Source organism: Felis catus, chromosome A1 (assembly GCF_018350175.1).
Source record: "Felis catus isolate Fca126 chromosome A1, F.catus_Fca126_mat1.0, whole genome shotgun sequence".
Classification (NCBI taxonomy): Eukaryota; Metazoa; Chordata; class Mammalia; order Carnivora; family Felidae; genus Felis; species Felis catus.
This window is the reverse complement of record NC_058368.1, coordinates 178,070,208-178,094,230: the sequence shown is the minus strand read 5'-3', so window position 1 is coordinate 178,094,230 and position 24,023 is coordinate 178,070,208. Positions and strand designations below refer to the sequence as shown.

At 36.1% G+C, this 24,023-nt stretch overlaps 1 protein-coding gene across 9 annotated transcripts in view; it reads left to right on the top strand.

Annotated features, from left to right (window-relative positions):
• RANBP17 (RAN binding protein 17) overlaps positions 1–24,023 on the top strand; it is a 334,560-nt gene that overhangs the window by 8,954 nt on the left and 301,583 nt on the right. For 7 of the 9 annotated variants that reach the window (XM_045035636.1, XM_045035616.1, XM_045035631.1 and 4 more), the window contains exons 2-7: positions 554–700; positions 4,224–4,314; positions 12,491–12,672; positions 15,705–15,770; positions 20,296–20,400; positions 22,062–22,227. In XM_045035636.1, coding sequence (XP_044891571.1) covers positions 554–700; positions 4,224–4,314; positions 12,491–12,672; positions 15,705–15,770; positions 20,296–20,400; positions 22,062–22,227 — 757 coding nt within the window. The remainder of the gene's footprint in view (positions 1–553; positions 701–4,223; positions 4,315–12,490; positions 12,673–15,704; positions 15,771–20,295; positions 20,401–22,061; positions 22,228–24,023) is intronic. The other 2 variants (XM_045035623.1, XM_023259663.2) reach the window with 1 other exon arrangement.

The following is a 24,023-nucleotide window of genomic DNA, read 5'->3' as shown; positions in this document are numbered from 1 at the left end:
TCTTGCAGTTTGAGAAATAATGTAATTGGCATGGCATCTGCCACTTGCACCTGATAATCCCCGCCTGCTTATGTCTTTAGCTTCCTTTGGCATCTCCTCCTTGCTGTCTACCAGTGACATTGACCTTTTAATGCCTTGAAATGATTACGCTCTGTTCTGGGCCCTGGTAAATAGTCCAGGCTATTTCTTGGCCTGGACTGCTGTCTAGTCTTTTTTTGTTTGGCTCACCCTTTTAGGATAAATGTTACTACTTTGGGCAGTAACATTTGAAAGTTGTTACTGCTTTCATACTCCTTCAATTAGGCAAGTCCTTGTCTTTCTATACTGTTACTTTTCCACCATAGCACTATCAATTTATAAATAAATAATTTGGAGTTAGGAGATTTTTTTGTTCATCACTGTGCCCCTAGTTGGTAGCCGTAGCCCCATAAACATTTATTGAATTGATGAATACAGGCATGGTATTCGCATCCCTCAAGTCCTGTGATTAATACATTTACCTTATTTTTGTTTTTCACTCAAGTAAAATGTTAATTTCTTTTTTCTTCTCAAGAGTTTGGCTGAATTGGAAGTGTTATGTACTCACCTCTACATAGGGACTGATCTTACGCAAAGAATAGAGGCTGAGAAAGCACTCCTGGAACTTATTGACAGCCCAGAATGTCTCAGCAAGTGTCAACTTTTATTAGAACAAGGAACAGTAAGTATTTGATAACAGCGATTAACCATGAAAGACCAGGAGATATATGTCAGTGTTACAGAGCTTGTGTAGTTGAGCAATGATAATTGATAGATAGTGCTGCATGTCCTTTTAGTGTAGTTTATTTCACTGTCAAAGAGATTAATCGTAGAAAGAATTGGAAAGCCTGGAAAGCAAACTTAGGGAAGAGGCCAAGAGGTGGAAATAGGCATGAATTGAAATAATTTCTTGATTCTTCTTGGCCCTGTTTGATGTCTCATAACAGTAGTGGGCAAAGATTGCATTTTTAGAAAGTTGATTAGGAGCTTTTTTAAAAAAAAAAATTCCAGGTGAGAGAGACAGATTGTAATTAACTGTGAAACATGAAGGAATGATTCATAGGAATGCTAACTCTTGCCTGCTTCTAGAGATTCTTAGCCATTCACTCGGCAGGCATGGAGCAAATACTTAAATGTAAAACGAGGCCTAGTACTACCTACTTGTTTTATGCACATGCACCAAAGTAACTTCTAGTTTAGTCGGAGAGACATAAATGTGTAAATAAAAAGCTAAAGAACGATATGGTAGTGCTACAGTAGGAGACTGTATGAACTAGAACGGAGGTCAGCAAACTTTTTCTGTAAAGGGCCAGATTGTAAATACTGTGGGTTTTGCAGGCCAAGAGGCTAAATCAAGGATATTTTGTAAGTACATGTATAAGAAGAGAGAAAACAGATTTCCACAAAATTTTATTGTTGAAACTGACAGTATAATAATTGAATGCAGTATTTTGTAATACACATCTACTCAGAAGAATGAAATTATTCTTTTGGGGATAATACAATTGACCTAATTGGGGTTCAAAGTTAGTATTTCTGTCATCAAGTTGATTGCTGATGTTCATGTGTTACTACAGATCTGCAATGAAATTTTTTATATTCTGTCTTTGAAAATGTCTTTTCACACAGATAAGTACTGCCAAGTATTGATATCAGTCCATAAACATGGTTTTAATTAAGCACATTCATCACTTAGAAGGCATTTATAGAGCTCTGTTCAAACTGCTCTTGATGTTTGCCTTTCAGAATGTCATTGTGTTGCAGATTCGTCCCTTCCAATTGAAGGTTTGGTGGAAGCTCCTCAATTGCTCAGTTAAATGGATTTTAAAATACGGAAATTTCCTTTGCACTTGCATCAGGGTCTGAAAAATGCTGCTGGAACTATAGTTGGCGCTCAGAAAACATACCCAAGAATAGAGATCTTGCCACTTTTAACTTTGATGGTGTGGAAAGTATATAAAGCAGCTTAATACTAGTTGTGATTGAAACAGTGTTTAGTTATTATGAAATGACTTTGCTGCATTATAAGTTTTATAATATAAGTACTGAGCACTGTTTGCCTTTTAGGCAAGTTTGTAACTTTAGGGTGAATTCATTAAATTACATTATCAAGTTTGCTGCAAAAGCTAATTTTCAAAGCCACTTCACATTCAACAGTGGTGGTTTAAAATGGTTCTTCTCTTCAGAAAATGTCAGTCTCAGCCCTGAGCTAAACAAAGTTGCAGTAAAACTTTACCTCTGCTAAGCTATTTAACTACTGTGTGTGTGGTGGGTAGGGGGTGGGCGGGCAAGTCAGGACTTTCAGCTCCTATTTCTGACAGAAATTCACAGAACTGAATGAAGATAAGTTCACCAAAGTGAATTGAAGCCTACTGTTTACACCACCTATTCATTAACACAGGGTAGACTCAAATAATTTACTACAAAGTATCTACTGAAGAATAATACAATGAAGAACCATAGGTTTTAGACTCTTACATTTTTTTTTGTAAGCTTTTTAAGTTTGTACAATTAAGCCCTTTTCTGCTCCATGTATTTTTACCACCACTCGTGACACATCTTAGCAGATACCACTTCAGGTTGCGCACAGTGTTTTCTCAGTTTCTTTGAAAATATTTCTGGCCTGTAGTTCCACACAGACTCTTCATGCAGGTCTTTAGTCGTTTCAAACTTAGCATTGACTTCTGGAATAAGTGGATAGTATTGGTAGCAGTATGAGCAGAATCAGTAAGGTCTGTCAGCTCGTCAGGAACTAAAGAGAACTTCCAAATCATTTGCTTTCTTTAAAATGGACTTTCCGTGTTGCTCTCACGTCTTCGATTGCTTGAGCATTGTTCTCATTGAAAGGCTAGTAGTCTGAGCTTTATTTTCTCTGCAGATACAACTTCAGCTGCTACAATAAAATAATGGTGATTTAATTAATTCTCCATTGGTAAATGACTTTTCTTGCTTGGCTAACAAATGAGTCACTTCAAAACTTTGGTCTCAGCCCCATTTTCTTTTTGTGAGGAAATTCCACCGTGAGGAGATACACTGTTTTAATTTTCTTCTTTTTTTGGACTTTTGATTTCCTGTGAGTTAGGAATACTGGCATGAATACTTAGTCTGATACTGTCAATACATAGTCTTCTAGGACAGCTATAGTGCCATGAAGAGCACATTGCTCTGCCATCTAATTCAGTAACAAAATTATCCAAACTCTACTGTGCCTTAGAAGTTAGACATTTGAAATCTGCTTTTATCTTCTCTTGTTTTGACATGATGGTTACGCACTCGTAATAATCAAAGGTACATGTCATGGGGATACCTATGACACTCTAGCCGCTATGGAATTATAACTATATTAGTGCAATTTATAATGCATTGAGCAGCAGTAGGTGGCAATGAGCGCCACATACAGTCTGTCTCAGCTATTCCACTATGCCGTTATAGCATGAAAGCAGCTGTAGGTGGTATACAAATGGGTGAGCGTGGCTGTGTTCTAATAAACTTTATTTATGGACACTGAAATCTGGGCTTCATATATTTTTCACATGTCACAAAATATTATTATTATTTTTATTTCTTCCCCAACTGTTTAAAATAGTAAAAACCATGCATAGCCCACAGACCTTGCAAAAACAGATGGCATTTGATCCATGGGCCTTAGTTTGCTGACCTCTGGTAAAGAGAAAAAAAAGAAACAAGAAACTGCTGGAGGTATAGTGAATAACTGAACCAAATTTTGAAGGATTGAGGACACTGTTAAGATAATTGGTGGCCAAAGAGTACAATACAGTAAGACATGGATCTGATGGGGTGGGGAGGTCAGGGTGGGAAAGACACTGAAAGGATCTGAAAGGCTTTTGTGGTTAGAGGATGGTGAAGAGTGGAACCAGGTGAATTTGAAGAGCTAATCAGAGGCCAGAACGTACAGTGCTGTGTAGACATGGTAGGAGTATTTTATTTGAACTTGATCAAAATAACTTTTTACTGTTGATTATTTGCTGCTGTTTGGAAAAGAGACCTATACCTTCCTCAACTACTGAACTCTTACGAGAGATTGTACACATATATGTGTATTTACATATATATTTTATTCGTTGTAAATCTTGCCAGTTTGGAAAGCCAGAAGAATTTCCCTTATTGCTTAGGAAAAGTTCTATCATAGTGTTTTGATGATTTCATTTGTGGTAATAATAAATACAATTTATTATTCCTTACAGACATCCTATGCTCAGCTCCTCGCAGCAACATGTCTTTCAAAACTTGTTAGCCGAGTCAGTCCTTTGCCAGTTGAACAGAGGGTAGATATCAGTAAGTGGTTTTTTATACTTTTTATGAAATTGTACTTTATTCTTTTAATGTATAGTTGACACACAATGTTACGTTATTTAAAATTACACGTTAAAATAATGTTTTCCTTTTCAATATGTTAAACTGTTAATAGGCATGCAAGTTATTTAAAATTCTGTTATTTTAAAGATGAGTTGTCAAGTCTCCTTTATCCATCTAGTGGTGCACAATGATGTATTATACAACAATGTGTAATCAAAAAAACATTTGCTTAGTTTAATAATAAATCATAACAAGCATTTTATTGTGTGTACTCTTTGGTAAGATTTGTACTATCTCATTTTATCCACCAATCTTATGGAGTGGGCACTATGGTTATCCTCATTTTTTCACACGTGTGTGTGCATGTGTGTGCGTGAGGGGGGAGGGGCAGAGAGAGCGGGAGAGAGAGAGAATGCCAAGCGGGCTCCACACTGTACTGTAGTGCAGAGCCCTGCATGGGGCTCCACCCCACAGACTGTGAGATCATGACCTGAGCCAAGATCAAGAGCTGGATGCTTAACCAACTGAGACCCCCAGGCACCTCTATCTGACTTATTGTATACACACACCCACACATTTTAAATAAATTTTGTTTTTTTTAGAACAGTTTTAGGTTTACAACAAAACTGAGCAAAAAGTAGAGTTCTCCTGTCCTCTGCTCCGCACACATGTATAGCCTCTTCCAGTCTTAGCATCCTGCACCAGAGGTGCATTAGTTACTGATGAAACTGCACTGACACATGATCGTTACCCAAAGACCATAGTTTATGTTAGGATTCACTTCTGGTGTTGTGCATTCTGTGGGTTTGCATAAATGTATAATGACATATCCCCCCATTCTACAGAATAGTTTCACTGCCCCCCAAAAACCCTCCGTGTTCCTCCCCCCTTCTAACTCCTGATCACCACTGATCTTTTTACTGTTTTCATAGTTTTGCCTTTTCCAGAATGTCATGTAGTTGGAATCATACAATGTAGCCTTTTCAGATTGGCTTCTTTTACTTAGTAATATGCACTTAACATTCTCCCATGTCTTTTCATGTCTTGGTAGCTCATTTCTTGTTAGCACTAAATGATATGCCATTGTCTGGATGTACTACAATTTATTCATTCACCTGCTGATGAACATCTTGATTGCTTCCAAGTTTTGGCAGTTAAGAACAAAGCTTAAAGCAGGTTTTTGTGTGGACATAGGTTTTCAGCTCATTTGGGTAAATGCTAAGGAGAGTGATCGCTAGATTGTATGGTAACAGTATGTTTAATTTTGTAAAGAATCGTCATACTGTCTTCCAAAGTGGCTGTACCATTTTGCATTCTCACCCGCAGTGAATGAGAGTTCCTGTTGCCCCACTTTCCCGCCAACATTTGATGTTTTAAGTGTTTGAGATTTGGGCTGTTCTAGTAGGTGTGTTTTAATTTGCAGTCCCCTGATGACATATGATTGAACATCTTTTCATATGTTTATTTACCATCTGTCTATTTTTTTGATGAGGTGTCTAAGTCTTCTGCTCATTTTGAAATCAGGTTGTTTTCTTATTGTTGAGTTTGAAGAGTTTCTGTAAATTTAGATAGCAGTCCTTTATCAGTTAAGTCTCTTGCAAAGATTTTCTTCCAGTCTGTGGCTTGCCTTCTCACTATCTTTACGTTGTCTCTCGCAGAGCAGAAGCTTTAAATTTTAACTGCGTCCAGCTTATCACAAACTATGCCTTTGTTGTTAGGTGTAAAAAGTCATGGCAAACCCAAGATGATGTAGGTTTTTTTCCTATGTTGTCCTCAAAGAGTTTTTTTTTATAGTTTTACACTTTACATTTAGGACTGTGATCCATTCGAGTTGATTTTTGTGAAGAGTGTAAAGTGTGTGTCTAGATTCATGTTTTTGCATGTGGATGTCCAGTTGTTTTGGCACCATTTGTTGAAAAGGCTGTTTTCACTCCATTCTTTTTTGCCTCTGTTCCTTTGTCAAAGATTTATTGACTGTATTCACGCGTGTCTCTTTCTGGGCTCTCTATTCTGTTCTCTTGAGCTTTTCTTTCACCAGTACCACGCTGTCTTGATTGCTGTAGTTTTATAATAAATCTTGAAGTTGGGTAGTGTCAGACCGCCAACTTTGTTCTTCCTCAGTATTGTGGTGGCTATTCTAGGTTGTTTGCCTCTCTGTGTAAACTTTAAAATCAGTTTTATAAATACCCACAAAATAATTTGTTGGGATTTTGATTTGGATTGCATTCAATCTACAGATCAGTTTGGGAAGAACTCAGAGTTTGACAATATTGAGCCTTCTTACCCATGAACGTGGAATCTCTCTCCATTGATTCTTCTTTCATTTATCTATCAGCTTCAGGGTTTTTTTTTGTATGTTCTTTTTCAACTTGAGAAAGTTCCCCTCTGTTCCTAGTTTGCTGAGAGTTTTTGTTATAAATGGCCGTTGGGTTTTGTTAAATGCTTTTTGTACATCTAATAATATGATCATGTGATTTTTCTTCTTTACTCTCTTGATTATGTTAATTGATTTTTCAAATGTTGAACCAGACTTGCATAACCTGGGAGAAATCCCACTTGGTTGTGGTTCATAATTCTTTTTATGCATTGTTAGATTCGATTTGCTAATAATTTTGTTGAGGATTTTTCTTTATGTTGATGAGAGATATTGGTCTCTAATTTATAACATCTTTGTCTGGTTTTGTTATTAGGGTAGTGCTGGCCTCATAGAATGAGTTAGGAGGAATTCTCTTGCTTCTGTCTTCTGGAAGAGTTTGAAGATAATTGATACAATTTCTTTCTTAAATGTTTGGTAGAATCCACCAGTGAACCCATTAGGGCCTGATGCAGAATAATTCACTGATTCAATTTATTTAAAAGCTACAGGCCTATTGTCAGATTGTCTATTTGACTTATATTTTTTATAAGTATTTAAAATAAATACTTAACTAAAAAGAGGAATACTCATTAAAAGAAATTTGGAAAAAAGAGAAAAGTAGAAACTTACAGCACAAACAACAAACGATGTGTTCCCTTTATGAGTTCCATTGGTTTGACTTACTGCTCTTATTTCTGCACGTTGATTAGAATGTTTGACATGACATGTCTGACATGTGTCAGTAGAATAATTGGCGTGCAGTTAAAGCGGAAAATGTGAAGAATTGCCTCAACAGTCACCTTGCCTTTACATCATCTCAAAAATGCTGTTTTTTATGATATGGTCCCAGACTATATATCTCATTACTTTCCAACATTAACTCTGTTGCCAGTTCTCTGTATTCATCACACTATTTTTAACTATCACTTAAATACCATTTCCACAGCTTAGTACTGAAGTCCCTTTATGAGCTTTTAATTAATGGACGATTCTCGTAGCCACGTGTCTTCATTGGTACTAGCCTGATAGTTGTGCCAGAAGGTCTTCACCTTGTGCCATGTGATTTTTGCTTTTGTGCCTTTCTTATGTTGTTTCTCTAGTCTGGAAGTGGTCCTTTTCATCTTCTATTCAAATTAAAGTGTAGCTTAAGTTTAATTACCTATATGAAATAGTCCTCTCTTCTTCCTTCCTTCCCTTCAAACAGCTTTATTGAGTTGTAATTTATATATCATAAAGTTCACTTGTTCTAAGTGTATAATGAATGATTTTTAGTAAATTTATAGTGTTGTGTGAACATCATCACAGCTCAGTATTGGAACATTTCTGTCATCCCCAAAACATCCCTCATGCTAGTTTAGTCTTGCTCTTATACCCCCAACCACTAAGATGATTTCTGCCTCTATAGATTCACCTTTTGTGGACATTTCATGTAAATAAAATCATACCATATGCATCTGACTTCTTTCACTTAGCAAAATGTTTTTGAGATTTACCCATGTTGTAGCATATATCAATATTTTTTTTCCTTTTTATTGTAGGGTAGTATTCCATTGCACGGATATTTGAACTTTTGTTGCCCATTCACTACTTGATGGACATTGGGGTTGTTTCTGCTTTTTGGCTACAATGAATAATGCTGTTGTAAACATTGACATACAAATCTTTGTGTGGACATATGTTTTCCTTTCTTTTGAGTAGATACTTAGGAATGGAATTGCTGGGTCATAAGTAAGTTTATGCTTAACTTTTGTTTTTTAATTAAAAAAATTATTTTATTTTTGGAGAGAGAGAGAGAGGGAGTACACATGCAAGTAGGGGAGAGGGGCAGAGGGAGAGAGAGAGAATCTCAGGCAGACTCCATGCTCAGTGTGGAGCCTAATGCGGGGCTCAATCCCATGACTGCGAGATCATGACCTGAGCCGAAATCAGGAGTCAGACCCTCAACTGACTGAGCTACCAGGCATCATAGTTTATGCTTAACTTTTCTTTTCTTTTTTTTTTTTTTTAATGTTCATTTATTTTTGAGAGAGAGAGTGTGAGCAGGAGAAAAGCAGAGAGAGAGGGTGACAGAGGATCCGGAGCCAGCTCTGCATGGATACCAGTGGGCCAGATGGGGGCTCAGACTCACGAACTGTGAGATCATCACCTGAGCCAAAGTCGGATGCTCAACCTACTGAGAGCCAACCATGAGCCCCAGTTTATGCTTACCCTTTTTTTTTTTGAAGCTTATTTATTTTTAGAGAGAGGAGGGTGCGTGCACATGTGCCAGTGGGGGAGAGGCGCAGAGAGAGAGAGAGAGAGAGAGAGAGAGAGCGAGAGAGAGAATCTCAAGCAGGTTCTGTGTTGTCCGCACAGAGCCCGACATAGGGCTTGAAACCACAAACTGTTGAGATCATGACCTGAGCCGAAGTCAGGAATCACGTGCTTAACCAACTGAGCCACCCAGGCGCCCCATGCTTCACTTTTAAAGAAATTGTTAAACTGTGTTCCAAAGTGCCCGTACCATTTTGCATTCTCACCAGCGGTGTGTGAAGGCTCCAGTTTTTCCACATCTTCACCTCATAAGTTTTATCTTGATCTTCTTACGGTAGTTTCTTTTTGTGTCATGTAGTCTCTCTCTCCAAATATTTCCTTAGCTGACTCTCTAGGCACAGCTTGTAGATTTTTGTGTTCTTAGAATTTGGAGTTATTTTCATCAAGAATTTTTTGGTTAAATATTGAGGTATTTACCCTCTCTTTTTACTTTTTTCTGAAATACGATGCTAGCCTTAGGGACCAAAGGAGAGATCAAATCTTTCCCCTTTTCCTTTAGATTCTTTTTATATGCTTTTTGATAGACTTTGTGGCATTTTCTTTTTTACTCGAGTTCAGTTAGGCAGTCAAAAAGTAGTATTTCATATTAAATTCCCATAATGTGTAATACCAAAAACATCAGTCTAATGATAGTAAACTCCAAAGACTGTTTGCAAGTTTGGACTTACAGTTTTGAGTTACTCATTACTAGTAATATATATGGTTTGGTCAGTATTTGGAAGCAATAAACACACAAAAACTTAAACCCTAACAGCCTGACTTAGTCCCAGTTTGGCCACTGTGACAAGTTATTTCACCTCTCTGACCTTCATATCTTTTACCTAAGAAACAAGATAATAGTAATAATAGCATAATAGCAGTATCTTCACATTGCTATGAGAGCCACATAAGGAGTTTGCCGGGAAGCCCTTCTGACATGCATCAAAATTGCTAAATGGTGCTGTTACACAGTAGTTGACACTCAAAGAGCCTCCAGTAGAGAGCTTTCCAACTCTCTATTAACTTTTGTCTGGGAGGTTTTTTTAGCTGTTATATTTCATTCTCCTGGGTATCTTCTTGAAGATTTCATGTTCTTCTTGGTATGGCTTTTCCCTGTTAATCTGGGGCTGGTGATGATGAGATTGGTGTTGTTTTACTTGGTCGTTACCGTCGACACTTACGAAACTGGAGCACTGTTAAAGGTTATGTAAAAAGCATAACATGCGGATATTTGTAAAGCATTCAGCTAAAATAACAAAAATGTGGTCTATTACATTTTTTTCTGTCTTAGATAATAAACATGTTAGCCAGTGCCTTTACTTGGGAGTTCTGGGAGGGTGTGTTTATTGGTGCATAGCTAAAATGTGGAAGGTGGTTTGTCTCCTATTTGGTTGTTCTATTATTTTGAGATTATCTTTCTAGTGGTTGCCATTAGCCACATATGGATTCCTTATATCCCCTCCAGGTTAAACATTTTCAAGATAATAAAAATAATTGGAACTGAATAAACCAGATTAGTTTTTAATATTCTGGAAGCAGCATCATCTTCTTAAGCTTCATTATTGAAATAAATATTTCAGGTAATGAAGCTTAGGATATCTATATTACTTGAATCCGTAGGAAAAACCTTTTCCCGATTTATCTTAATTCTGGGAAAATCTGGAGGCACTCAGGTGGCTCAGTTAAGTGTCTGTCTTCGGCTCAGGTCATGATCTCATGGGTCGTGAGTTTGAGCCTCGCATCAGGCTCTGTGCTGACAGCTTGGAGCCTGCTTCGGATTCTGTGTCTCCCTCTCTCTCTGCCCCTCTCCTGCTTACACACACACACACACACACTCTCTCTCTCTCTCTCTCTCTCTCTCTCTCTCTCTTTCTCTCTCTTTCTCAATAAATAAGCACTAAAAAAAAAAAAAATGATTCTCTCTTCCCCTCTGTCCCTCCCTAGCTCACACACACATATCCCCTCTCCAAAAAAACAAAACAAAACATAACAAAGCAAAAAACAAAGAAAAACATCTGAAAATTCTAAGAAAATCTGTGCTTAAAAAAAATAATGTCTAATTTTTTTATTTGTATAATTATATAATCTTGATGTTAATAAAAATTAAGGTTGAAATATGGTAGTCATGAGAATTTTTTTTTTAGTGTCAAGAATTTCACTACAGCTGTCAAGAGTAACTATTGAAAGTGTTCTCAGGGGCGCCTGGGTGGCGCAGTCGGTTAAGCATCCGACTTCAGCCAGGTCATGATCTCGCGGTCCGTGAGTTCGAGCCCCGCGTCAGGCTCTGGGCTGATGGCTCAGAGCCTGGAGCCTGTTTCCAATTCTGTGTCTCCCTCTCTCTCTGCCCCTGCCCCGTTCATGCTCTGTCTCTCTCTGTCCCCAAAAAAATAAATAAACGTTGAAAAAAAAAATTAAAAAAAAAAAAAAGTGTTCTTAGATTTTGAAGTTGTTTCCATTAAAGCTATTTTTAGTTAAATATTGGGGTATTTACCTTTTCATCACTCTTTTCTCCAGTGGCCTGCTGGCCTTTGAGGCCGAAGTAGAAATGGAATCTTTTGTTTTTAAAAAATTTTTTTCTTGTGTTTTTCTGTTAGACTTTTAGTATATTTGTTACCTAAGCCCAACTGCTCAATCCACTAGGAAGCTCAGAGCTGACTTTGCTACCCACTTCTAGTGATTTTGATATATTAACTTTGTTCCAAGCATTAATTCACTATTCTATTCATACTTCCCTTAACTTACATACTTATTTTATCATACCATACTATTCGTATTTTTTATGCCACATAAACAGGATAGCATACAGTTTTTCTATAGCAAGACATATGCGTTCTTAGCCATCATCTTAGCCATGCATTCTATGCCATCATCATGCAATAAAGCCACAGAGCTCATGAGAGAAGTGGGATATGGAAATAAAACTCAAGCACTTTGTCAGTGACACGTTAAAAGAAAAGAAATCTAATAAAAAGGTAGTAGAGTTTTACACATGTTAAATGGTTGAGAAATACTTAAATAGTATAATAAACAAGCATTTTATCTTGAAGACCTGAATCTCGTTTATGGATATGGACTTCAGAAGGGTTGTGAGCAATAATGAAGTAGGGAAGGAAGGTGATCTGAAATAAGATGGAAAAGTATCAAAGCAGAGAAGGATGCATGAGGCTGATAACACATGAGGTGAGCTGACCTAGCTACTAGATGTTTGAAGTGTGCAGTTCGTGTGATTTGCTTCATTAGGCCTGGTTGCCGTTTTCATATTCACCTGGCAGTTTTTTCTACCTGAAAGCATGTAAAAACAAAAGTGACATTCTCATTATACTCAAATTATCCCCTAATACATAAACCGAATTGGAGCAAATATCCTTTTTTCACTGTCAGCATTATAGCAGAAATAAGTGTATAAATAAGAATATCTTGGAGAAAGGGATTGGCTTTTTGTCAAAAACCAGTTGTTTTTCTTCACATGATTCATATTATGTTACTGAGAAGTCCAAACGATCACAGAATATTTTCTTACAGGAAACTACATTCTTAATTATGTGGCATCACAACCCAAGCTGGTGCCCTTTGTTATCCAAGCTCTAATTCAAGTCATTGCTAAAATCACCAAATTGGGATGGTTTGAGGTTCAGAAAGACCAGTTTGTCTTCAGAGAAATTATTGCTGATGTGAAGAAGTTCCTTCAGGTAAGAAGGCCTAATTATATTATTAGAACATTGCAAGTTGCTTTTTTGGTTTAGAAAACTTCTTTTCTTAAAGCTGTATGGTTTGTTCTGTGGCTACCAGTACCATATTAATTATGATTTATTGCTTATCCTCTGGGCCCTTTATTTTTTTATTGCCAGTAAATGAGGATCATGCCATTATAAAATTTCCAAACCAGAAGAATGCAAATTATACTAGAAACCATCAGAAAATTAGAAAATACACAAAAGTTAGAAAATTTCAAAAAGACATGTTCTGTCATTTCTAACATGCTAGTCTGTGTGCTACATATACATGAAACATAATATTTTTTATGTATTACATGATGTAATGCTCATTACATCTCTGTGAAGTGGGTTTCATTTGCAGTGAGAAAACTGAAGCTTAGGAAAGTTAAGTAAATTGCATAAGGTTGCACAGTGACCTAGTAAAGCATAGAGCTAGCGCTTTAACAAGTTTTCTGACTTAAGAGATATATTTAACGTTTACATCATACCACATTGGCTATATTAGTTTCTCAAGAATATTTTTAGGTTAAATGATTCAAGTTATAGGCACATTTAACTTACGCGAATTCAGATACTTGGACTGCAAAAAATAAAAATAAAAATAAGCCAGAGGACACTAATCTAAATTGTGCTGGTGATTCCACTTGCCTTTCCACAGAGTATCACATGTCCTGAGGTGTGATAGGGGAAATATAAATCTGCTCTTTCCAGTCTCCACGTACCTCTTAGGATGACCGTCCTGCCTTGCTCAGGATGATTCAGATATTTAAAGATACGTATTTTTTCATCCAAACGGTATCCCTAATTGCGAGAAATGTACTTTAGCTGCTGCTCTGCTGCAGAAGCAGTGATCTGTTACAGTTCTTGAGGAAAAACTGGCGGTTTGGATTGAGAGATGGTTCAGTATTGGTTTATTGGCAATTAGGGGCAATTTGGGCTTTCTGAGATTTTACTTCTTACGCAGTATATCCCTGCGTAAGCTGTAACTCTACCATATAGTGCAATTCTAGAAACCTCAGAATATGAAACACTAGACTCTGCTGCTTCTCTTTTATTCGTATTGTTTAAAAACCCTGGTTAGCAAATATTTGATCATCTAAACCTTCAGAGAAATAAATGTACTTTTAGCCCTGCGGAGAGCAGCCCTGGGGCAGAGAGATAGTTTATTCAGGGACAAATGAGTTTCTCAATGTTGAGTTGTGCTCGTAATTTTGGCTAACAAAATAGCAGCTCTCTCTTGTCATTTGCTAAGATCACACACAGCTATCAAGAATCATTGACATAGAGAAGAAAAGACTTCTGAGTTATTGTGTTTTTTTTATATGTAAAAATTAAGGCTGAAAACTGAATAGAATGAAGTCATTCTTGTTGGCTAACATTTCTTGAACCCTCTTTCCAGTGGCTGGTAACTTGAACTTAAGTTGAGCTTTAGTGTGCTTTTGTCAATTTTGGAAAACCAGAAGAAACAAAATGTTTTGTCTTTCAAGTTTATTAAAGTATCACACACACACAAAAAAAGCACTTGCTTTCTGGGTAGGACTTAACCTAACCTTGAGTCATGAGAAAGGCAATTGACTTTAATGTTTAATTACTCAAATATAGTACCACGTGGTTCCTTTGGGTATTAACAGCTTCTGTGAATTTTGTACTAAAAATTATTTTAAATTTGCTAAATCTTTAATGGCCTCAAGTTTTGTACATCTTCTTTCTGTTACTGCGGCCTTATTGCTGCCACATTGCAAACATTTATGGCCTTCCTTTCTATATACATACCCAGGAGAGCCTACTGTCCTCTGTGGCAGTCTGTTCACACTGCTGATTCACAAGATAAGGAGCAGAATGTAAATCAACATGATACCTCCTTCACTGAGAAAGACTTGCTATGAAAAATATGCCAACTAAACTAAGCAGTGTACTTATTAGGTACTTAGCTGTTTTATATTCTTGTGCAAACTCTTTTATCTGGTCATGAACCAGTACCTAGCCATTCTCGGATTAGAATGGAATTTGCAGACGACCAGCTGGTGGTCAGGGAACAGCACTTTGAGGAGCGTTGACCTGGTGTACACAGAAGATGGACGATTCGCTGACGGGAAATCTGTGATTCAGTTCAAAAGGTGCAGATTGTCGTGAAGGACCGTAAAGAATTAAAATGCAACAATTATGGGATGTTTCTTTTGTTTTTTTATCCTGAGATAATAAATAGAAGGAATGGCCAACTGTAAAACTAAGACTTGAAAAATTTGTCATCTGTGGTAATGCTTTTTTATGATTACCCTATAATTAGATGTTACACTTTTTACGTTTATGCTTCTCGTGTGATTTTACAATAAGGTGATTTGTTAGTAATGGTGCATGTAGAATCTGAATTTTGATTTGAAGGAAGTTTTTGAGCTTAAAACGGAAGCTGATTAAATTAAAACCTTTATAGAGGCTATGAAACTGTATTCCATATTGATAGTCATGTATTTACCCCAGTGCATTGGGCACTTTAGATGCCTTCATTATAGATATAATAAATGCATACACATGCACTGTTAAATAATATGAAAAGGGCCTAAGTGATCTTATCTGATATTAGATTGAGGGATTTAAATTAATTCCTAAGCTATTTATTAATTATATATTGAGTGCAGCTATCTCAGTAGCCTTTAAGCAAATTTATAGAACTAAAAAACATTTTTTGTTCATGCTCATTCACAGTCTTATGGAAAGTATTAAGCTAAAGTCTTATATTTTAAGGTTTAGTTTAATATAAGTCCTAGATGCTGAAAACATTTTGTAGAGTATTGTACAGTTCTAAGGTGGGTGAACATTCTTCCTTAATCAACTCTGTATACCTAAATTTATCCTTGAAAAAATGAACCTGAAATTATTTTTGTGAACCTCATAGCAATTTTTCTACATATTTTAATAGATATATTATTAAGAAAAAATGTGATATTTCAGTGTTTAATTATTTGTTTACAGTTACTTAGGGTACACTTGGTTATTTTTCTCCATAGGGTACTGTGGAGCACTGCATAATAGGAGTAATTATCCTTTCAGAGCTGACTCAGGAAATGAACCTGGTAAGCCTTCCATCTAATAGTGACATGAAATTTGCTAAGTAATGCTGGTGCTTTCATATAAAATGTTTGTGTGGCATAAAACTCTGAAGAATGGTCTTTCTTTTATTTATTTTATTGGTGGGATAATTGGGTATTGGAACATGTTTATTGTTATTGAAAGTAACAGCCATAGTGTAAAGTACTGCAAAGAAAAGGGAATTAGACACGGTCCTTGCTCCATGGCAGTTGGTGAATTGTCCTTGTAGCCTCTGTATATAATAATATACTAACCATAAGAAATAAATTGTATAAAGAGAAACAGGCCCTTATTTGCTTACAAATAAAAGATAGTTTGGTGAATTGATTCTTGACAATGAGTACACAGTAGGACTCCTCAAAGAATAGGCCTCTTGGCACTTTGCCACCCGCTAGCATGGATTTTCACCCTGTACCAAGGAGAGTTTGCAGAAGCTATGCCTCCCCCCAACAGTGCCTTTATGAGCTCAGCAGCTGAGTACATCGTCACCTGTTTCTGTTCACTTTTGTACTTAGTTCTAAACAGAACAAAAGCAGAAGTTGGGTTCTTTGTGGGATAATGTCAAAATAAGGGGGAATGAAGGTAGTATTTGTATTTTAAAACTGTTGTCATGTTGAACAGTCTGTGTTTGTGTATATGCATGTGTGTGTGAGTGTGTGTATGTGTATAAATAGGAAAAGCTTACATATCCAGGACGACTTGCCAACTCTCTTTGGAGTGTTCATATAGTTCCTGTGCATAAAAAAAAAAAAATCACCCAAAATAACTATTTTCAACTTCAGTCCAGAATTAGAAAGTGTTTCTAGTTTTACTGGATGGATATCTTAAATTTAAAGTGCTCTCTTTGTTTATCACAGAACTTACTCCTTGACTCCTCTGCCCTAGTGTATGTAAAGATTTCTCGCCTTAACGGATGTGTGCTGGTAGCTATATATGTATCTCCAGGGCAGATAACAATAGTACCTGGAACGAGTTATTGTGTTAACAGGGATGTTATGACAAGGACTTTGGCTAATCCTATTAGGCTCTATAAATATGTCTAAAGAACTGTAGCTTTCTTTTTTAAAAATACATTTAAAAATAATTTTAGTATGAATATTTTATCTCATAAGAATGTAGAGAATAGTACAACAACCCCATGTACGCGTCATGTAGCTTACACAACCATCAGCTTTTTGCTAATCTTAAAACCAGAATTTTTTTTTTTCATTTCCTACTTCATAGCATGATAGGGCTACAGACTGCTCTTGTAGTAAGGGTTTACGGTGTTTAGATGATTACTGAGACAAGTCTGGGTGATATAGAATTCTAATAAAAGTGTGATTCAAAGAGCAACCAAGTTGTTTTTTTTTTTTAATTATCTCAAACTTACAGAAGAATTGTGAGTATAATACAGAGAATTTTTTTCTCAGCCATTTGATGCTAAGTTTCCAACGTGATCCCTGAATACTTGACTGTATTTCCTAAATACAAGGACATTCTCCTATGTAATTATAATAGGACCATGAAAATCAGAAAGCTAACACTGGCATATTACTATCATCCTCGTATTCTATTTGAATTTCACCATTTGTCCAAGAAAGGAACCAGTTTGAGATCGTGCGTCTTATTGTTTGACATGTTCCTCATCAGTCTGGAAAAATTCCTCACTTTTTCCCTCACTTTCATGACCTTGACACTTGTGAAAATTACAGACCAGTTGTTTTGTGAAATGTCCCTCAATTCGGGATTGCCTGATGTTTCTTTATTATTAGATTCAGATTATGCATATTGGTCAGGAATATCACAGAAATGATAGTGTGTGATCTTCTTATTGCCTCCAGTCAGGAAGCACATGATTTGATTTGTTACATTACTAATGATGTTTACTTTGGTTACTGGATTAAGATGGTTTCTACTAGGCTTTTCCAATTGTAGGTTTATTTTTGTTCTTTGTAAATAATAAGTATTTTAAGACTCTGAAAATACCCATTCCTCCCCAGACTTTTAATTTATTCACTTATTTATATCAGTATGGATTCTTGGTTTCCTATTTTATGTAATAGGTTATAATTTGTTACTAACATTATAGTTTGATGCTCAAATTTTGCCAGATTTGGCCAGGAGGAACCCTTTCAAGCTAGCTTCTATGTCTAATGACATTTACTCACCATTTTTGAATATTTCCTTACTTTCTGGCACAAGATGTTCCAGGCTTATCTTGTATAGAACCAAGTGCCTTTTGAAAAAAGCTTCAAGGTCTGAAGTGTGATTTGGGCTTTGTATTGTGGAAAATATATGGCTTTTGTGGACACATTTTACTTAGCCTAATTTTATGGCATTTATCATTTCAGCGAGCATTTGGTAGGTACAGTACTTCTGAATTAGGCAACAGGGAGATCTGCGATGCATGAATTAAGTCAATGTTATCATTGTTAAATGTGAGCCAGGTAAATTCATAGTGTTAATAACAAGATGGAATTTTTAAAGAAAAACATCTAAACTTGAGGTTTCCTAAAAGAGGATTATATACTGTCTTGTGTTTTTAGAAGCCAGTCTACTGTTCCTACTGTTCCTGGAGGTTATTGAACAAGAAGTAAAATATCCTTTGCCTACATTGTAGAGGCATAGATGGTAGAAAATAGATGTACAATCCCTCTTCTCAAAAAAATGGATATCTACATGATTAACCCAAATAAAATAAGCTTATAGGCCTTGAAGATAATTGAAATAAGACTGGATTTGTGTTTTAGCTCTGTTGCTTACTACTTTGGACAAATTTCTGAACATCTTTGAGCTTACATATATATATATATATATCACTATCTGGAAAGTGAGAATGACACCTTCCATGGATCTTGTTAAGATTAGATAAACTTCTCGCTCTACGGCCTGGTAAATACAAGTGCTCTATAAACCCAAGGTCGTTCTGTTCCTGTTACAGATACAGTGGTAATGAGAGGTTGGTCTAAGACAATGTGCCTATAAACTTTAATTTTCATGTGTAAACAGAGGATAATACATATTTCACAGGTTAGTTTGAGAATTAAGTGAAATAATACGTGAAGAGGACTTCACAAATTACAATACTGTATGCTACTATTAATTTGTATTAATGAAAGGGTTTTTTATATTGAGGGAAATATTTTAGGAGAGACAAACTGATTGAAATTTGATTGAAAAGAGGGGAATAATGCTGGAAATGATAATTTGAATCTTGCATATTGATTACAGATTCCAATAGCTATTTTCTGGAATCATTTTGTACTTCTGTTATGTTTCATGTTTCTGTAAGTAAATGTGGCATTTAAGTATAGCCTAAATTGTATGATGGAGCTTAGCAAGTATCAGATAATCAGTTTTGAGATCACTGCTTTTTTTTTTTTTAAATCTATAAGCATTAGTAAAAGAAAATGGTTTATTTTCTTCTATCACATAGCAAAAGGAACGCTATAATGACTGTAGCCCCATGGTGTTAATGATCACGTGGGTATCAGACTTCAACTTTGTTTGCTGTTTGCTCTTGATAAATGGAAGATTTAATGGCATTAAATAGTATAGTTTTGACCATATATTTATTTTTTTATTAACATTTTTTTAATGTTTATTTATTTTTTAAGGAGAGACAGACAGAGTATGAGTGGGGCAGGGGCAGAAAGAGAGGGAGATACAGAATCGGAAGCAGGCTCCAGGCTCTGATTTGTCAGCACAGAGCCCGATGCGGGGTCTAACTCACAAACCATGAGATCATGACCAGAGTGGAAGTCAGATGCTTAACTGAGCCACCCAGGCACCCCTGCCTTGGTTTCTTTATAAAACACCAAGGATAATACTATTTTTGTATGAAGAATTTTTCTATGATTGTTAACTGAATCACAGAAAGTTAGAATATGAAGATTATTTTAGAGATTTGTCATTTTACATATGGAATCTGAGGAATAGGGAAGTTGTTACTCGCCTCTTGTGAAATGGTACATGGTTCAGGAGTTGATAGTCATGGTATCTGTTATTTAAAAAAATTTTTATGTTTTATTTTTGAGAGAGAGACAAGACCGGGCGTGAGTGGGGAAGGGGCAGAGAGAGAGGGAGACACAGAATCCGAAGCAGACTCCAAGCTCTGAGCTGTCAGCACAGACCTAGACAAGGGGCTCGAACCCATGAACTACGAGATCATGACCTGAGCTGAAGTTGGACATTCAACAGACTGAGCCACCCAGATGCCCCACTACCTGTTTTTTAATAATCTGTGTTCATATTGCCTCTGAAAGTATGGTCAGTTCTGGTTTTTAATTTGGGGATTGGTAGGGTTTGTAGAAAGAGCACGGAATTGAAACAGTCCAGAAACTTGGGTTCTAACTGTGGGTCTGCCATGAACTTTTTGAGTAATGTTAGGCAAGGCACTTATCTCAGTAGGTTCTTAAAAGCTCTTTTAACTCTGTATGCTTCTTTAATCATTATTTCCATTCCTTTTCTTGTAAAGTTTTGCTTTGCTGTTTGGTAAGTCTGATTAAATCATCTTGATCTTTTTAGGTTGATTATTCTAGACCTTCAGCAAAACACAGAAAAATAGCTACCTCATTTCGTGACACTTCTCTCAAAGACATTTTAGTGCTAGCATGCTCTCTTTTAAAAGAGGTAAGTTATTCAATAATTCAATATCCTACTTAGGGTATTTAGGAGATTTAAGTTCCAAAAGAATTTCAAATGAATCCCCCTTCCCCAACCCCCATTCTGTCTTTGGAAGAGTTGCTGTGAACAATCTTAATTTCAGTATAGTAGATTTCTACAGATCTCTAAGAGGTTTCCAAAAATTCACTTTTATTTAATAGGGATATAATAAAACAAAATCCAAAGGGAATTTAGTAACCCATCTTTAGGTAGTAGTTTCATTGCCTTCCTACTAATAGAGTATTTATTGCAGAAGCTGATTGAGACTTAGTTTATTTTAGTTGCTTGTATTTTAATGGGATGCAGATGAACAATGAAATGAGAGTAAGTTTTCCTAATTCATCAACTATTGATATTTATTCATAGGTGAGCCAAGACAGTTAACTTTAATAATTTCTTTGGGAAATAATATTTTTCCCATTTGCTACTTGGTGCCCTGTTTGAGCATTAGGGATAGTACAATTCATAATTACATTGTGTTTGCTTATAATATAGGGATTCCACCATGCTATTCAAGCTTTTTAATTGGTGTTGTATAGCATTTCCCAAAGTATGTTCCAGTTAGCAGCAGTTGCTAATTATTTCAGTTCTGTGGTATAGTAACATGATAACTTCTGGAGTTAGCCGGATGGAAAGACCCTTTATTATTTTTTCAATTAAATTTTTAAAAATGTTTATTTATTTTAGAGAGAGAAAGCATGAGTGGGGGAGGGGCAGAGAACAAGGGGGACAGAGGAGCTGAAGGGACTGTGTACTGACAGCTCAAGCTAATGTGGGGCTCGAACTCACAAACCATGAGATCATGACCTGAGCTGAAGTCTCAACCCACTGAGCCATCCATGCTCCCCGACCTTCTATTATTTAAAAAAAATTTTTTTTATGGAAAATTTTAACATATACAAAAGAAAGTGGAAGAGTATTATGAACTCCCTTGGACCAATCAACCAATGAAGCAGTAACAACTCATGACTAGTCTTGTTTCATCTCTGTACTTTTCTAACAACTTTCCTTTTTTGTGTGTTATTCTTTAAGCAGAATCCTAACCTTCATATCACTTCCTCCACAAATATTTCACAGTGTGTGTTTAGTAGATACATCTATTCTGGTTGTGTCAGAATGGATATTTGGGGTTGGGGGTTCAGGAAGTGGGGTATGGTCAGGATTATTCTCCAGAAGTTTGTTGAGTGTCTTTCATTCAGACAGCTTGACAACCTTTGTTAGCTGAATGTGGATCATTTATATGTGAAGTTCCCCCACTTGAAGAATAGTATATTTTCAGCTGTTCTAAGCAACCTTTGAGCTAATAAATCCCATAGATTTATACATTTGTGCTGTGTAAAGTATTTGTCCTCGAGTTACTTTTTATAACTTTAGAAGATGACCTACAGTTTGCAGTTAAGTGTAAAAAGTCTTATTCTCATTTGAGAAAATAAAACCTGAAAATAGTCTATTGTAGATTTTTGTTGATAGTGATTTTACAACTTTTTCTAATATATACAACAACATAACTTTGCAAACTTTTTTTCCTAATTCTAATTTGGCATTGAAGAGTTATTTACATTAGTGAACTGAGAATTTGTTTATTGACATGTTTCCTAATGTTTTACTTGACTTTCAACTTTTTTCAGGTGTTGGCCAAACCTTTAAATCTTCAGGATCAAGGTCAACAAAATCTAGTAATGCAGGTCTTGAAACTGGTCCTCAACTGCCTTAACTTTGACTTCATTGGCAGTTCAGCAGACGAATCTGCCGATGATCTTTGCACAGTGCAGATTCCAACAACCTGGAGAACAAGTAAGAAGAAAGTTTAGTGTGAGGCATGGCAGAGTAAAAGGCACAGAATTAAGAAGTAGAGTTGCCACATGTGCAGTTATCTCTAGTTTTTGTTAGACAATCAAAAAATTCAGAAAGATTTGTAACACAAGATAGCTGCTGATACCCAGCAGTGAAATCTGTTTTCCCTAATTCATATTAAAGGAATTTCCATATTTTGATATTGGAAAATAGGAAAGATAGTTCTAGAGTTAGGGGGAAACAGGTTTGGGAAGGAAAATGAAGAGTTCTGTTTTGAAATGTTCAGATAAAGTGGGAAAGGCTATAACACTCGGCAAGAGAAAACATAGTTTTCAGTGTTAGGAAGAGAATGAAATTAGAGTAACTGACTTAGCAGAGCAGAATTGCAACTTCCTCTCTTACAGAGAAGGATACCAAGAAAAAGCAAGGTGATCTGCCCTCACACATTGTAGAAAGATGATGGCACTAGGGTATTCCTGAAGTCAGAAGTGAAGAACAGGGCTGAAAGGGCTTGGTAAAAAGTCTGTATTCTGCACAAAGTCCCCAGGATCTTCTCTACCACCTGTGCAATGAGGTGACCACCTTTTCCCTTTTCTTCCCGTGTGTACTTCCCTCTTATCTCGCAAGAGCAGACCTTTTTTCCTTGAGAAATTAAACTGGATATTCAGGGATTTAGATACAGTAGAGAAACACTACAGATTTTGTGAAAACTTGTAATATGGAAGTTCTGTTTTGAACTGTTTTAATCAAAACAAACACTTAGAAGAGACCTGGTATTCTTGGTATCATGGTGAATACATGAACTAACAAATGTAATAAAATTGCACAGACTACACACACACACACACACACACACACACCCATATATATATACATGAGTACATGTAAAAATGGGAAATATGAATAAGATTGATGAATTGTATCAATGTGATTTCCTGATTGTAATACTGTACTGTAGTTTTGCAAGAACTTGCCTTTGGAGGAAGCTGAATAAAGTGCTCATGGAGTCTCTCTGTATTGTTTCTTGCAAATGCAGATGCATCTATAATTACCCCAAAAAGTTTTTGTTATTTTTTTCAAAAGGAGAGTTTAGTAGAAACAAAGTAAAGAGTAAGAGTGAACTTCAGAAAAGTATAGTTAATATCCCCAGGGAGAGAAGAAAAGGGAACACATCCCTGAAACAAAAATAGGATATTGTTTTAAAAAGGCAAGTTCAGAAAATGTCCCAAGTATAAAAGACAGCTGCCAAAATAAAACATTTAGTAGAAGAGTTGGAAGGTAAAGTTAAGGAAATATCGCAGAAAGTAGAGCAAAAAAGAAAACAGAGATTTGATACGAGAAGAGAAAAATACAAGAATATTAGATCATGAAACTAGGAGACCTGGCATCTGTTAGGAGTTTAAGAAAGAGGATAGGGGGGAAAAAACCCAGAAGAAAATTTGCAAACAGATAATATCAAAAAAAGTTCTCAGCACTGAGACATAAATTTTCAGATTGACAGGTCCCATCAAGTACGTATCATCATGAATGAAAAAAATAAATGCTAAGCTTCACAATTATAATCATATGGGAATAATGATGATAAAAAGATCCTAAAATCTAACAGAGATGAAAAATAAGTTACTTACAAAGGATTGGGGTTAAGAATGATAACAGACTCCTCACTATTAGCACTGGAAGCTAGAAGACAATGGAGTAATCTCCCCAGACTTCTGAAGGGAAATAATTTTCAAACTAGACTGAATTGTAGAACTAAGACATTTTCAGACATGCACATCCTCCTGGAATTTATCCCT